Source organism: Phaseolus vulgaris, chromosome 9 (assembly GCF_000499845.2).
Source record: "Phaseolus vulgaris cultivar G19833 chromosome 9, P. vulgaris v2.0, whole genome shotgun sequence".
NCBI lineage: Eukaryota > Viridiplantae > Streptophyta > Magnoliopsida > Fabales > Fabaceae > Phaseolus > Phaseolus vulgaris.
This window is the reverse complement of record NC_023751.2, coordinates 17,904,943-17,920,926: the sequence shown is the minus strand read 5'-3', so window position 1 is coordinate 17,920,926 and position 15,984 is coordinate 17,904,943. Positions and strand designations below refer to the sequence as shown.

The 15,984-nt window shown below is 33.7% G+C and overlaps 2 protein-coding genes across 6 annotated transcripts in view; both read right to left on the bottom strand.

Moving 5' to 3' along the window:
- The window catches only part of LOC137822726 (protein HIGH CHLOROPHYLL FLUORESCENCE PHENOTYPE 244, chloroplastic), a 40,526-nt gene extending 33,283 nt beyond the window's left edge, over positions 1-7,243 (bottom strand). The window contains exons 1-8 of one of the 3 annotated variants that reach the window (XM_068627680.1): positions 6,958-7,243; positions 6,592-6,869; positions 6,413-6,511; positions 6,141-6,335; positions 5,956-6,048; positions 5,772-5,867; positions 5,541-5,681; positions 2,597-2,975 (exon numbers count right to left, since the gene is read on the bottom strand). In XM_068627680.1, coding sequence (XP_068483781.1) covers positions 2,799-2,975; positions 5,541-5,681; positions 5,772-5,867; positions 5,956-6,048; positions 6,141-6,335; positions 6,413-6,511; positions 6,592-6,869; positions 6,958-7,060 — 1,182 coding nt within the window. In that variant the 5' untranslated portion in view covers positions 7,061-7,243 and the 3' untranslated portion in view covers positions 2,597-2,798. Of the gene's footprint in view, positions 1-2,596; positions 2,976-5,540; positions 5,682-5,771; positions 5,868-5,955; positions 6,049-6,140; positions 6,336-6,412; positions 6,512-6,591; positions 6,876-6,957 lie in introns of those variants that run through there. The other 2 variants (XM_068627678.1, XM_068627679.1) reach the window with 2 other exon arrangements.
- Positions 7,244-10,800: 3,557 nt separating this feature from the next.
- On the bottom strand, positions 10,801-15,625 carry LOC137823071 (protein LAZ1). 3 transcript variants are annotated; one of them, XM_068628187.1, is made up of 7 exons: positions 15,340-15,625; positions 14,953-15,246; positions 14,781-14,869; positions 13,264-13,525; positions 13,063-13,153; positions 12,301-12,509; positions 10,801-11,479 (listed from the first exon to the last, which is right to left on the bottom strand). In XM_068628187.1, exons 1-7 carry the CDS (start codon positions 15,538-15,540, stop codon positions 11,123-11,125), a joined length of 1,503 nt encoding a protein of 500 aa, XP_068484288.1. In that variant the 5' UTR covers positions 15,541-15,625; the 3' UTR covers positions 10,801-11,122. The 3 variants fall into 3 exon arrangements, with proteins under 3 accessions (XP_068484288.1, XP_068484289.1, XP_068484286.1); XM_068628188.1 differs by lacking the exon at positions 13,063-13,153 and having other exon boundaries at positions 12,301-12,549; XM_068628185.1 differs by lacking the exon at positions 13,063-13,153 and having other exon boundaries at positions 12,301-12,549; positions 14,953-15,625.
- Positions 15,626-15,984: the final 359 nt, after the last annotated feature.

Genomic DNA, 15,984 nt, shown 5'->3' with positions numbered 1-15,984 from the left:
CTTCACGCAGTGCATCAGGTAAACTCTGTTGTCGTCTGACCAAGGATGCCCCCAATCACGTTCATAGATGACAACTTCAAAGGTGTTGACCCTTCTCAGGACTATCCGGTGGTGATATCGGTTGACATAGATCGGTTCACCATCATGAAGACCCTTGTCGACCAGGGTAGTTCGGTCGACATCCTCTATTGGAAGACTTTCAAATCTATGAGGATTCCAATAGAAGAGATGACGCCCTATGACGACCACGTGGTCGGCTTTTCAGGAGAACGAGTAGGCACGAATGGGTATATCGAGTTGTACACTACTTTCTATGGTGAAAAGGCGAGCAAAACTCTAAAAATGAGGTACTTGGTCATTGACGCCAATACCTCATACAATATACTTCTCGGACGGTCATCTTTGAACAAGTTGGGGGCGATTGTCTCCACCCCCCACCTGGCCATGAAATTTCCATCCCCGCCAGGAGACATCTTGACAGTCCATGTGGATCAGAGAATCGAAAGGGCTTGCTACGCGGAAAGCTTGAGGGTGGAACCCACCCGCAAGGATGTACATGCAGTCAGTTTCTTAGACGCAAGACTCCCCGACGACCCGCAGATCACGCAGTCACCCTTGTCGATCTTGACCCTCGGGAGGTTGAACCACGCATGGAGGCCAAGGACGAGTTATGCCACGTTCTGCTAGTGGACGAAGAACACTACACGAGTGTTGGCACGACAATGATGAAAGCCGATGCAGAAAGCATACACCAGGCTTTAAGGAAAAACGTTGGTCTCTTCGCTTGGACAGCCGCCGACCTACCAGGGAACCTTAACATCATCACACACAGGCTCTCAATCTATAAGGAGGCACGCTCGGTCACGAAAAAGAAAAGGAATCATAGGGAAGAGAAGAGGGTGGTGGCCAGAGAATGAGGAGATGAAGAAGTTCATTGAGGGTGGACCGTCTGCTGGACCGACCAACGTGGTGGGAATGTCCTTCACCACCACCGCCAGACCAAAAGCTACCGGGGTGCCAAAGGACAAAACTGGACACAATGAGAATACTGGAAAATGCCTTAGTTTTTGCTTGCATTACCTTCTATAGGTGCTTTGTGATTCCTATGCAAAATCCTCTGCAAAAATGATATAGTATACTGGAAAACAAAACAAACAGAGAAGCAACCATATTAATAACAGTGGAGCAAAGGAACCGTAAAAGAGGTGAAGAGAATAAACATCAAAAGCAAGCAACTTTGGTAAGAGAACCCAAAATAAATCATTTTTTTGTTGCGAAAAAATTAAAAGTTAAGACATTTCCTGAGAAACACAAAGAACAGAGAAGAAGATGATTAAGATGATAACAAAAGATGATAACAAACAGAAAACCAAGAACATCAAAATACCTGCAAAAAAACACAAAATATATCAAAAAAATTGATTAAATAATTACCTGTTCTTTGAAAAAATTAAAAGTTGAGACCTTTCTTGAGAAATATGAAGAACAAAGAAGAATCTAACAAACAGAAAACCAAGAACATCAAAATAACTGCAAAAATGAAAAGGAATGATAAAAGACTAACCTTTTATTCGGAAGAATGGAAGACGAAATGAGAAATGAAGGTTTTCCAGTTTATGAGAACTTATATAACCTCAGAAAGCGATTTTCAAATTCAAAAATCGCCATAAGAAACAACCTTAAAAAAAGATATCTGAGTTGCTGGTAAGACAATGACCAGAACGTGGGCAGTGGCCAAATCAGTGAAAGTTGATGAGAAAAAGCTGAGATTTTTGGAGGGAATGGAGAAGAGAAGGGTTCAGCCATCACGAAAAAGGGAAATACGTTGGTTCATATTAAAGATGCATTTTGATAAAGCATGTAGGCAGTTGCTGAATTGGTGAATATCAGTAAAGAGAACAGGATAAAAGGAATGAGAGAATGGATTTGAGAGAGATTAGGGTTTCAGAGAGGATGACTTTGAGAGAGATTAGGGTTTCAGATAGGATGGCTTTGAGAGAGATTAGGGTTTCAGAGAGAATGGGAAATCAGAATGAGAGAGAAAAAAAAAAGTGAGTTTTAAGAATTGGTGCGTGGCAAGCTCTGGTTGGTTCAGGTGTCATGTAGTAATTGGTGAAGCTTTGGTCAAATTTTCTCTTTGGGTAAATTTCTTTTTCAATTTTTTTTTCCAAAAAATTTAGGTTGTGACACGTGTTAAAATAGACCTGTTTGTGCTCCCTCAATTGTTATATATATATTATATATATAGATATTTGATATATAAAAAAACGTGTCAACTCTTCAGGATTGGAATGAAAATTACTTATTTTTTTTATAAGAGTTTAAAAATCGTATTATAATTTTCATATTAAAGCATGACATAAAGCATTCATTATAAAGAAATAAAAGTATAAATTTTATTAATAATGTTATCATTATTATTATTATACTTTGCATTAACAACCTTAAGTCTATTTATAAATAAATTGTCCTTTCATTGAAAATATATTTCTATCGAATATTTCATAATTTTTAAAAATAATATGTTTACAAAAATGTGTTATATTTTTATTTTTACTTTTCCTATTACTTTCACTGTTCAACGCAAATATGATAATTTGGCAATTAATAGAGAGTATTGTCTTTTATATTTATCAAGATATTTTAACTTACGTAAATACATGTTTGAATTTTATGGTACATCCTCAACTTTCTTAGGTACACCAACCGGAAAAAAAAATTGAAAAAAAAAATATAAATATCAAGGAGACTTCTAGATATCTACATCCCTTAACTGGTTTTATATTACAAATAATGTTTCAGAAGTAAATATCCGTTTGCTTTGACTGGGCCTTGAGATCCTTCAATTTCTTTAATATGTTACTGAAGTAGTCTTGCAAATACTTCTCTAATGTAATTATGTCTTTTGAATCAACCCCAAGAAGATTGTATGTATCCGCCATTGGAACAGAAAACACAGTATCGCTGCTAAGGACCTGCATATTATTTTCCCATTTAAGCATATCTTATTACCACCTTGAGGAAATGCAAATGCTTTGTTTACACTAAATTCTATTTATTCACAGCTAAAATATAATGTTAATATATTTTGGTGATACTATGATATAACATAACCTTCCATTTGTTTCACAGACAACTTAGTGAACGTTTAGTTCATAGCTATCTGATTGAATCGTCAATGTCCAGTAAAATAAATAAATAATTACTGAATAAATAAAACTGGTGAACAAATAAATTATAAATTTTGAGAATATAACAAATCTATATAACTGAAAGATACTCATTTAAAGTTGAAACCCAAAAATTAAAAGGCAAATTCTCCTTTGAATCTGCACCCAACACAGTTCTAAATTTCTGAAAATGTCCTTCATTATGGAAATGAAAATCCATTAAAAATAATACATTCTGGAAAAGTAGATCCAGAAATCCATAAGAGATTATTGTGTTTCGAAAATAAAAATCAAAAAACAAAAATCAAAATCACATTATGATAAGAAAATTCGGAATTGAAAATAATATTATGGAAAAATAGATTATTGTGTAATAAAAATCAAAAGCCCATTTCGAATAAAAAAAATTCACAATACAAAAAATCCGTATTCGTTCTGAAAAAAAAATTCTGGAAACATTCCAGAAAAGGGGTCCAGAATGTATTTTCGTCTTTTCCACTGAAATTGGGTGCAGGGAGCCAAATTAAAATTCAAAACTTAATACATATGGTGCAGGGAGCAATTTTTCAAATTAAAATTCAAAACTTAATCTAAAAGATCAAATTAAAGGCCCATATTTTGGATTTTACGTTTCTTTTTCTTTTTCAAATTAAAGAGTTGACTGTTTATTCCTGCATTTTCATATGTTGTTCTTTCATCTCCATAAATTTTTATATTTTTTTAAATATTCTTTTGTAATATTTTGGATTACGTAATTCAAAAGTATATTTTCAAATTCATAATTAGCTTCTGGATTACATAATCTGAAAACATTTGTTCAGATGCATAATCAGTTTTAAGATTACATAATCCGAAAGTTTTTTTAGCTTTCGAATTATGTAATCTGGAAGTCTTTTTCAAATGCGTGTCCGGATTACATAATCTGAAAGCTACTCTATGGAAGTATTTTCACATTTTGTATGGGTGACAGAAAAACATATGGAGGTACATGAAGAAAGAGTCTAAAAAGTGACCACATGGACTAATGAAGAATGGGACAACTAACAAAAAGATATGTTCAGACCATTTTCTTCTCAAACACTTCTAAAATAAAAAGGTCAAATAAATTTCTTTATAAACAAAAATTAACTTATATATAAACTAATTAATAAAAATTCTATCTTACAACTTCTTTAGATTCTTCTTTTCAATTTATACATAAAGTTAAATTTCTCTTATAAAAATTTTATTTCATATTTTCTGTTTCTTGTTTTCTCTCACAAAAATATTTTGAAAAAATGTGTCCATTCTATATCAAGAAATCGATATTTTTAAATTAAACCACTGCAAGAGTTTAAACTTTTGGACTTTATTAATGAATTTTTCCTATATTAATACAGTTATGTATATTCACATTTTTATTATATTAAAATACATAATATTTTATTATTTTTATAAAAATTAATTAAAAAGAAAAATAATATAATTTAAAATACACACACACATATATATATACTTTTGTAAGAATAATATTAAAAAATGTTTATTATTTTTAAAAGAGAAATTATTTAGTAATTTTGAAATTAAAAAAAAATATTCAATTATTTATTTTATCAAATAAATAAATAAAATATTTCTTATTTATTAAAGGATGATAAATTTATAACAGTATATTAAAAAATCAACAATTAAATTGTAATCTAATAAACTATAAAACTGCAAGAAATCACATCATTATTTTTTTGAAACAATAGATATAATTTCATATTTTATTTTCTAAAATACAACCCTTTATTTTAGTTTGCACGAGACACTAACGAAAGATTGATCAGATTATATTTCCTTTCCACCCTATTTAACCCAAGTGTTCATCTTAAAACTTCTCTTAAAAGTTAAAATCATCTCATACATTTTTGTTGAAGATAATGAGGATGTTCTATAAAAGTCAAATTATGAACTAAACAGAATTTCTGTCGAGTTTGTGAGTATACCGAACCTGCAACACCCATTTATCTTTTTTGTGAATCTTCCCCACTATTATATACCATAGAGGCAGCCACTTAAAAGACAACGAATATGTAGAGTGGAAGGATGTGAAAAATTAGTTATGAGATGCTAGTAATAAAACAACGAGAACATTAGTATACGAAGTCATCACATATCAGTGAAGTCCCTGTGGGAATTGCTCAATGGGTATGGCTCACTGATGGGTATTAAGTTGATTTGGTTTCATAATAATTTTAAAAAATGCAGTTAAATATAAGCAACCAACAGTGGATGAATACTTGATCAGTGTTTGATCTAAAAGGGAAAAGTTGGGTAAAGGAGCAATTTCCTGCAACAGTTAATCAATTTACTAAAGAAGGTGTAGTGGATAAAGAAATAAAGTACCTCTGAAAATGCGAGTCTGTCAGCAACATCATTTGTCCACTCAAAAACGCGAGTCAACTGACGAGTGAATCTTAAAATGGAGACTGGAACTGTGGTGACATTAGCATCTTGGCCAGCCAGCCTCTCGCACAAGGTTATTACCTAACAGTAATATGAGATGTGAGGAGGAGGTATATGAGCAAAGCATTGAGGAAAAAAAAGAGAAATAGCAGAAGAAGTTAGGTTAATCACCTCTTGGGTTGTCCAAGCACGGGGACCAGCGAATGTAAGAAGTTTACCATTTAATTTCTCATTTCGAATGGCTATAAATGTCAAGCGAGCAATATCCTAAAGGTGGAGGCAGAGCGATTAGAAAGGAAATTGAAGAGGAAAAGAGAGGGTGGAGGGAGGAGATGAATTGTGGTACGTTGATTACCTGAGTATCCATGTAAGCTATTCTGGTGGGGGCATCAGTTCCCCAAACAGATTTTTCTTCGAGGATGGGAACTGCGTACTGACCAATAAGACCCTGCAATGAAAGATAATGAAATGCAAGTGGGTAGAAATTAAAGGTGGAAGTTCTGAAAGCATGGGTTGAGGGGAGAGTAAGGTGGCGGTGACCTGCATGAAACCGCATAAGCGGATAACGATGTGATTGAGGGCAGAGTCCCGGAGGAACTTCTCAGTGCAATACTTGATTTCCATGAGGGGAACCTCGGGATGTTTGTCACAATTGTGGATGGAGTAGAAGACATATTTCTGAATGCCCATTGCCTTGGCACATTGTATGAGAGCCACTTTTCCTTCCCAGTCTACCTATGTTTGTATGTATGAATTGGATAAATGTGTGTAAAGGAAATGAAATGAAAAGGTGAGTGGAGGAGGTTGGTTACGGTTTTGATGGGCTCCTCGGGACGGCCGGTGGCGCAGTCAATGATGGTATGTATGCCGACCAAGGTGGCAGGAATGGTCTCTGGTTTACTGAGGTCAGCCTGGGAAACAGGAAGAGAGTGAAGAGAGTGAAGAAAGTGAAGAGAGAATTGGAAGTGGTGATGAATGGCAGGACATTTACATTGACAACGGTTGCTCCCCAATCGCGAAGGAAGTCGGCGGGAGCCGGCCTGGGCCTCACCAGACACCTGACGTCGTAGCCTTCGTCGAGTGCCCGGCGCACAATCTGCCTTCCAAGGGTTCCCGTGGCCCCCACCACCAGAATGTTGGTTGCCCTCACTGGGCTCCCCGGCGAAAAATTTGCAGCCCCTTTCTCGATCTCCGCACTGCCACCGCCACTGGTGGTGGCACTGGTGGTGCATTTGACCCTCCAACTCCACTCTCTTCCTTTTCCCCTCCCTGTCTCTTCCATACACATTAATGTTATAACCGAACCTGATTTAATTGCAATTAATTTGTGATTATTTGGGAGAAGGCAGTGACTCACCCGCAGAAATGGAATGAGAATTGGGAAACGCCAGCGTGGTGGGTGCTACAGAGCAGCGCCATTGCAGTTGGGGTGTGGGTGCCTTCAGCAGCGCCATCTTCATTTCTGTTAACAGTGAAGAAGAGAAGAGAAGAGAAGAGAAGAGAAGAGATCCTTATTCTCTCTCTCTCCCCACGTCTGATCAGAATTCCTCCACGTTGGATGCTTCAAGGATCACTACTACTCTCCACTTCTCTCTTTCTTCTCTTCTATTATCTACCCTTTTTTTTTTCTTTCTAAATTAATTTAACCACTCTCAACTCAACTTTCCCATTTAAATAATTCTCTCATTTTCTTTATTTTATGGTTTTTTTCTTTATAAATATTTTAATAATTTTGTTTCCTGTACTGAATTTTTTAATGATTTTTCGTTTTTAGTATGTTAAGTATAATTCTAATAGTTCAAATGAAATTTCATTAGTTAGGTTGAAACAAAGATATTTGTTTGAAATAAAATTTCCAAGACTTGCACATTTATTTAGACTCAAAGGGAAGTTGTATGCTAAGGTAAAGTACTTGCAAACAATGTAATTAATAATGAAAGTTTTTATTATATTTAATATTGGAAAACATTAACAACATAACAAGTGAAAATATTTTGTAAGTTACAAAAGTCTTTTTGATGCTTATTACTATTTTATCTATACATTACATTTTTTTTTTACTTAGCCATTAATATTTATCATGGCACTCATGCTATTATTGCCTATTGATTTCACAACATTAGTATTGCTTACTAAACCTAAAAAGATGTGTATAGAAGAATTAAAGAAAAACCCTAAACCTTAGATAGCAAGACGGATAAAAAAATGGAATGTTACCCCTATCTAAAGGATGGAAAATTTTCAATAGTATGTCTAAAAAAGGAAATATTATATGTTTTGAAAAATGTAAAATGGTGGGAAAACCATTCATGTGAGATAATTAATTAGAATTATATTTTTCATGTGTTAAATTTAAGTTTAAGATTAATGCAATTTAGTTGATTTCTTAGTGTTTAAAGTTATTTTCGTGGGAGAAAAGAGAAGAAGGAGGAGGGCCATGGGAGTGGGAGAAGACTCACAGATGAAATGACATTGACATATTTAGTTCATATATAAAAGGGTAATGATTCTTGATATTTTTTTCACAATTAAATATATTAGTATTTTTAAAATAAAATTGTTTATATTTATTTTTATTAGTTAAATATAATATCTTATTATTAAATGAATTTGTAAAATGGAAATGAAAGAAAAATAGACCGTTAAAAAGGTAATTTCTCTATATAAAATTACAACTACTTCCGTCCAATCCTGCATGACACTTGTTCACGTTCAGTATTAGGTTTTTTGTTATTAAATTTAAATTTTAAAGCATAACTACAAACATATTTTTAAAGTAGGTTGGAGTTATAGTTAAATTTGGATCAATAAATTGATGGGTAGTTATTATTTAGTAATTTTGTGTTTTCTTTTATGCAAACTTAGCATGTTATTAATAACATTAAAGAAAAGAAGTTTTCTTGGTTTCTTTGGAATTTATTTTAAGGAGTTATAGTTTTGTTTAAAAAATTTGATGTGGCCTTTAATTTAATTAAAAAAATTATAATGAACTTTTATTATTTTTAAAGTGTTACCATTTATAATAGACATTAATATTTAAAATACACCAAATAAATACAATAATAAGAGCAAAATTCATTATCTTGTAATCTTGTCATCCCAAGTTGGATAAGAAAGAAGAAAATCTAATATATCTTGGAATTATCAACTTTCCTCTCCTTTCCCATATGTTATTTGCTACCCACCCACCATCAAACAGCAGCAGGATATATATATATATATTCTCGGGTTCATCTCCTATGCTTAAACCATATAATGTCAATAAGAAAGAAGAAAATCTAATATATCTTGGAATTATCAACTTTCCTCTCCTTTCCCATATGTTATTTGCTACCCACCCACCATCAAACAGCAGCAGGATATATATATATATATATATATATATTCTCGGGTTCATCTCCTATGCTTAAACCATATAATGTCAACATCATCCGTCAATTCTCCTTAGATAAGGACTGAAAAAAATAGTCGTATATTAATATTTTATTATTAAAGTGAAAATGCTATATAAATAGAAATTTAGTTCTTCAGGTTTTATTTTTAAAAGAATCATCATCTCTCTAAAAACTCATTTTCCTTTCCTATGTCTTCTCTCTAAAATTTTGACTTTCTCGCTCATCATATCAACGATCGGAGTCCGTCATTGGACTCTTGTCAATTAACTCTACAAGATTGACTGACAAAATCTTAGATAGTTAGAGTATCTTTAAGCTTTTGGTGAGTTTGGAGCTCTTAGTGAGCATCTGCTAAAGTCCAAGTAAGAGAAGCTAGTTTAAAATTTTCAATAGAATCCTAGGTTAGAAAATTTAAATGTGAGTGTGACGTGGTCACCAATTCCAAATTTTGTTGCAAGATTTCTTGTTTTGAGTAGATTGTAGTTTGATTGAAATTGAAAGTGTTGTGATTGAGAATTGGTTGTTTGATTTTAAATGGTTTTGGAATTAGAAATCATATATATGCATAGATGGACATAATAGCTCAATGATTCAATGAGAGTGATTGTATCATGCTTATCAGGAACTGTCAATTTAATGTGTAGATTTATAAATTTATGAATTGAATGAGATGTTGATTTATAATCTAATATGTATATTAAGTTATGCAAAAAATTTCTGCATATTTCGCTTAAGCTAGATAATTCTAGCTCAAGCTAAAATTATGGGTGCTCACGGGTTGAGTTTAGCTCAAGCTAGCAAATTCTAGCTCAAGTTAAAATTTTGGGTGCTCTCGGGTTTGATTTTAGCTCAAGCTAGACTCTCTAAAAAACAAATAAATCTGAAATTTGTTTTCTATATATATTTGTTTTTAAAAGGTTGGTTTATTTCTTTTTGTATAGTTATAAGTTATATAGACTTTTATTTCATGTATATTTAATTGAAAATCTCTTTAATTAGACATTTATATGATTAGTAGATGAATTGTGGTATGTTTTGGAAATTCTAAAATTTTGTATGATTTGATTCTTTGATGTTAGATTTTTGTGAGGTTCAGGGTATGAATTTTAATCAAGACATAGTATTTTCAGGAAAGAAAATACCATGTTAAGATTGTTTAAGATATACATTGACTAGGAATTCATTTAGAATAAGATATCTTGACTCTACTGAGATAATGGAATCATATAGATGAAGTTATTTAGGTGGTGAGGGTCGAAGGAGGTTCATATGAATGACTAAGTTATATGAGTTAACCCTGTCATACTAGGAGAAAGATGATATTAAGATTATTTATGCACATAAGAAAAATGAATATTGAATTTGTTTATAGACACTTGATGGTTATGTGAAATGCATGAGAAATGATGGATTTATGTGGATGTTTAAAGTTATATTTATGTTATAAGTTTTAAAAATACCTAGTTTACCCTTTGTTTTGTAGTTGTTTTTCTTTGATCTGCAATGATCGTGTATTTTACACGGAAGCAGATGATGTTACAGGTTATAAAGTTTCTCGATGAGAAGATGGATGATGAAAAATGTTTATTTTCTTTTGAAATTTTGTTTTTAATTTTATGTAAATGTTTCAAGTCTTATGAAGAGACATATTTTAAAACATTATATGAAAGAATTGTAGATATATTTGTATTATGTTTATATATTTCTTTTAATATTTCATAGAGATTATAGATTATAGATAGGGGAAAATATAGGATGTTACACCTTAAATCAGGCAATTATACACATTTCTCTAATCTCTGAACTGCATAAAACTAACATTATCATTCAAGTATAAATTCTAAAAGTCCCAGCCACTATTAAATAATATGGTCCCGACAAACAATGGCTTATTCTGGCAACTGCTGGAAATTTCTAGTTTGGTACAAAACATAAGAAGCTGCCAGAAGTAACCTCTATACAAATACAGAAAGACCCCTTATAGTAATGGCACAAGAATATCAAGATTTCGACTGAGGGCCAAGAAAAATTCAACCAGAACTCTCATGCGCCAAACATGTTTGAAAAGCCAGCCTGAGCATGTAAAAAATTATTCCTCCCACTCAAAAGCTGTTCCCTAATCATTGGCTACTCTTTAGTAACCCACCTACTGCCTCTAATCTGGTAGCCTCCAAAACTTTGATCACTACTGCTCTCACCTCCACTCTCTCCACTTGCATTACCAGATTTCTTGCGGTGCTTCTTCCCCCTCAATATGCCGCTATCGCTGACACTCCCATTCAAGAGGGGGTCATCAATTCCTCGAATCACTCTCCTTGCAGGTGATGATGAGGCAATGCAACTATCATCCTTGGTTCTTCTTCCATCTTTGTCATGTTTCTTAATATTTTCGGAGATTCTGTGTAGTTTTTCATTGAATCTAGTAATCCCCTTTTCCACAGGCTCCACAGCTTGATGGACAGTGAACTTCACATCTTTAACAATCTGAATGTCAAAAAGAAAGGGTGAAGCAGATACAATATTAAGAAAGGCATTTATGATTAATAAGCCGATTATTTGTCTACTACTAATAAAACATAGTTTTGGAAGTTGTCCTGAAATTTCCTAATAAGTCATATTTGTTGGTATATTTTAGAAAATAAATTAATAAGAATGGGGTTAAAAATTGAAGTAAACAAATAAAAAAATTGATGCAGCTCACTTATTCCATCTTACTCTTATCCAAGATCTTATTACCTATATAGTGTTCATCTGTTCTTTTTTTTATAAATGTATGCACATTTGGTATCCCAATCAAGTTTTCAATTAAGAGGACATCTGTATCTGTATATATATTTACCCACAAAATTTGCTGTTTAAAAACTGCAAATTGGCAGACAAATTAGGAAATGACAGTCCAAACAGGTTCAAATAAATAAAAATAGCATGCAAAGTAGTTGGACATTTTAACCCATTTTTTATTTTCTTTTCCCTTTGCAAAATATGCACAGTACTGAAATTTTGAAAACATTAAAAGCAATTTCTTCTACTTGGTGCTGGAACCTGGCCAGCTAAAGGAAATATTTGACCCAATTCCCCTCAGAATAATTTTACAAATAGTTTGTTTCATTTTTTTATTAACTACCAATTAGTCCCTTTATGATAAGTTCATAAATACTTTAGGATTTAATTTTTCAGAGAATGAGGGAATAATATAATTTCCTCACCCTTACTAGGAAAGGGGATTTTACGCAGTGTTAACTAGCACCACATGCCCAGAGACGAAGAAGAAATGTTGTAATATTAGCAAACTTTTGAAAACTTACATATCCACCACCACCAATAACAACATCACGAACACTCTCTCTAATTGTCATCCCACTCTTGGTATCATCATCTGGTGTAGGAAGACGCAGCTTTGTGGGTCTTTCACTGTCCCTAATCTCATCAGGGTCCAGAGGACAGTCAGCAGAGTAGTCTCCCAGAACTGAAATGCTTCCAGGAAGGCGGTCTCCCATTAGCTCATAAGGCTTGGCTGGAAACACATACAGGTGAACTATGGAAGCAATTCCCATCTGTGCTTGATGAATACAAAGTGTTGACAAATTACATGCAAAATGTAACAGAACACTGAAAATATAAATTATGAACTAACACAGTGTGGCATATTGTCATCCCATGACATTATGCCGGGTCATTATCAAAATTAATTAAACAATCAATATACTGATAAACCAATCTACATTAGACAGATGATAGTTGAAATTTGGAGTGTCAGTCTAGCTAAGATATCAGATTTCATTGTAATGCCTAGCATGATAATTTTTATAAAGAAAAAAAAATCTACATCAGTTTAAAAGTTGGATTTACAAAAAAATACCCAGTTCCATGAAAAACAATCATATTATATTTAAGCACACCGTTTAATAATCCAACAAAGATAATTGTGTCTTGAATCTACATGCTTTTAGACAGATCAATTAGCAGCAAACTAAAATAAACCATCTAGAGAAAATTTCCACACTCAAATTGCACAATTTACTTCCCACCAAGACTATGATTAAAAAGAGAGCATTCATTTCCCAGACCATGTTCACCAGGCATTCTGGACCATGGAGGACCAGGAACTGAGTTAGTCATGGTTAATGGTTGCACAAAATGCTTCCTTACAACAGTCAGCTGTAAGATAATATAGATACAAAAGAAATTCAATTAAAATGCTGTCACAGTTCCTAATGCAATTGCCAAACAAAAATGAAGCAAGGCAAACATAAAAGGACGAAATCTACCTCAATGCAAATGATGAAATCTTGGACACTTGACTTGAACTGCAAGCCTTGAGCAATGGGACTTTTGAACAAACCAAAGGTGCACAGAAGAGCAATTGCCACACCTTGCCACCAAGTGAGGAACACAATTGATTTAAATGTCAAAAACTTGGCCAATGGTTTTATATGAGCAAGTTCGTCCTTTGTAACAGTATAAAATTGAACAAGGCAGTACAAAGCCCACGACTGACTAAAATTCAGAACCACTGCCGTATAAGGATACCTACAAATGTAGCAGATAGCTCATGCAGTTATATATAACTTGAAAACCTTAACCTGCCACCAGAATTGCTTAACAGAAAATTTAAAATGAAGATAGCAAATTTAACAGCCAAATATAGAAATAAACACACCTTTGCATGAAAGTAACTCACAAGAGATTCAGCAATAATTACTTGAAGAATCTAGTAAAAAACATATAGTCCAAAGAGAAAAGCTAGATCCTCTAAACAAATAATCACAACAACAAAAATCTTATCGCACTAGATGAGGTCAGCTTACATAGATCACATGATGCCATTGGCTTGGTTAAAAACCAAATTAAAAGATTTTATCACAAGATTATCTGAGGATTTCGAATACATCATAATAATAATCCTTCTAATTACATCAAGAGTAAAGAGAGACAAAAAAATGCACGTGCATTTAATATTTAGAGAGTCTTAAAACTTCCCTTTCCTCGTCTCTTTCCTCCTCAGATAATTAGGATGTAGTAGGATTACCGAGCTAATATTTAAAGACGATTTAGCATTTCTCTAGTTAAAAATATTTCAAGACAGAAAAAACAATTTTGAATGGCTGTTACTGACTACAATTTAAGCTACCATTCTCAGGTACACCAGGTTATGTTAAAGCCGTTTAGGTGTCATAGGACAAATTTATACGGTGTATCTAAATGGAAATGTAATCTAATAATCTATAATCTATTTCCCATGATTGGATACTTTCTTTCCTTTTCCCCCCTCTTTTTCTTGCCTGATACTCTTGTTTCCCTCCAGGATGAGATTTTCATGTTTATTTTCAAACATTCTGTTTCCCTTCTCGGTTATCTCTGTTCATGTGAAATTGGAGTAGTTTAATAATTAGCTCCTTAGAAATTGAAGAAAGTGGGTTCTGAATAGACCAGGAGAATATTCTTATTATGTTATGTTAGCAAAGACTAGTAGTTATTAGTTAAGGGCAAAAGTGATACAAAACGCTAAATATAACAGATGTAGCAGTCAACGACCGATAAAGAGAAGGTGACTGGTGAACATAGTTTCACAAATCTCTACATAATATAAATGTATAGCTGCGTATATAAAGATTTTGAATGTTCTATAGAACAATAACAATCATTTAAAAGGATAACAAAGAATAGCAATAATAAGGAAAAAATAGTTATTTTAAGAGACAGTAAAAAAAGCAAGAGGTAAAAAGGAAATCGAACGTGTTTATGTGATATGGGTGGTGAACAATGCAATTTGAGAGTATCTTACCCACATCCTACTTTAAACTCTCCTTCACAGTAGACTCCAAAGGCTTCAAGGATTACAGCAAGAATAGCAGTGAAAGCTTTGATTAGCATCTGAAAGGTTTAGAGAGAGTTAGTATAGAGGAAAAAGAAAGGAGGAAAGAGAGGGGGAGATGGAGAAGAGAAGCATGGCATACATATTGAACAATTCCAAATTTAACAATCAGATAGAAGCGATGACCGAGTTTCCAGGGTTTAAAGAAGTAGTTGAGAGGAAAGGGATGGTTGATAGTGGCCTTGTCAGAAGAATGTTGTAGAAGAGGAGTTTTAACAGAGAGACGAGTCTGTCTTTCCATAAACTGAATGGTCCTTTCCTCGCCGCCAAGGCAGGCAACAAGGTATCTTCCAAAGCAATACATGGCGAAGGATTCATAGCAGTCCCTGAGAATCTCGCAATCGACCCCGATTGATGGATTGACCAATGATACAAACTGGTTGGGGTTGGAGGGAAGAGGAAAGTGAGCAGAGATATAATATAACATGTAATATGTAATAATATGTAGTGTAAAGAAGTGTGGGCTCACAGATTCAATAGAATAGCAGGGAACCATTAGGATAACCCCAATCAAGAACTTCTGCTCCTCGGGATTCTTGTAAGCGGAAAGATGCTCGAACAAAAGATACATGGAGAAAGCGAGGGTGGGGAGGAGAAATGCAGCTGCGATTACAATTGCCCATGTGGGAGGCGAGGAAACCAATTGGATGAGAATGCTGGTGTCGTTCATTGACCAATCACTCCCACACACACACGCGCACCACTATATATACCTCAATTCAACTCACACATCACCAGATTTATTGGATCAGTGGACGTGAATAACGCCCATGGATAACAACACAATAACACTGTAAATTGATTGAATTGATGAATGATGGATTGGCAGATTGATTGAATTGATGAATGATGAATTCGACAGCATCACCTCACCTGGATCGTCTCCTCATGCCAACCAACTAAGCAATTCAATTCAATTCACCAAAGGAAACCCTTTTTTTCCCCCAAAATCCTCCCGAACAACGTCTCTCTCCCTCCCTCCCTCCTAAAATATATATAAATAAATAAAATAGGTTACATTAGTAATATAATATCGCAATCAATTTAATTACTACACGTCTCTCTTCTCTCCACTGCCTTGCCTTCGCTCTGCTTTCGTTCTTTTTATTACTCT

Bases quoted from the DNA above. Each gene is read 5' to 3' on its own strand.
- LOC137823071 (XM_068628185.1), bottom strand. From the start codon at position 15,540: ATGAACGACACCAGCATTCTCATCCAATTGGTTTCCTCGCCTCCCACA. The intron at 13,526-14,780 runs GTAAGATACTCT...CTACATTTGTAG, and splicing joins GAGTTTAAAGTAGGATGTGG to GTATCCTTATACGGCAGTGG. The intron at 11,480-12,300 runs GTAAGTTTTCAA...TTTGACATTCAG, and splicing joins TTATTGGTGGTGGTGGATAT to ATTGTTAAAGATGTGAAGTT.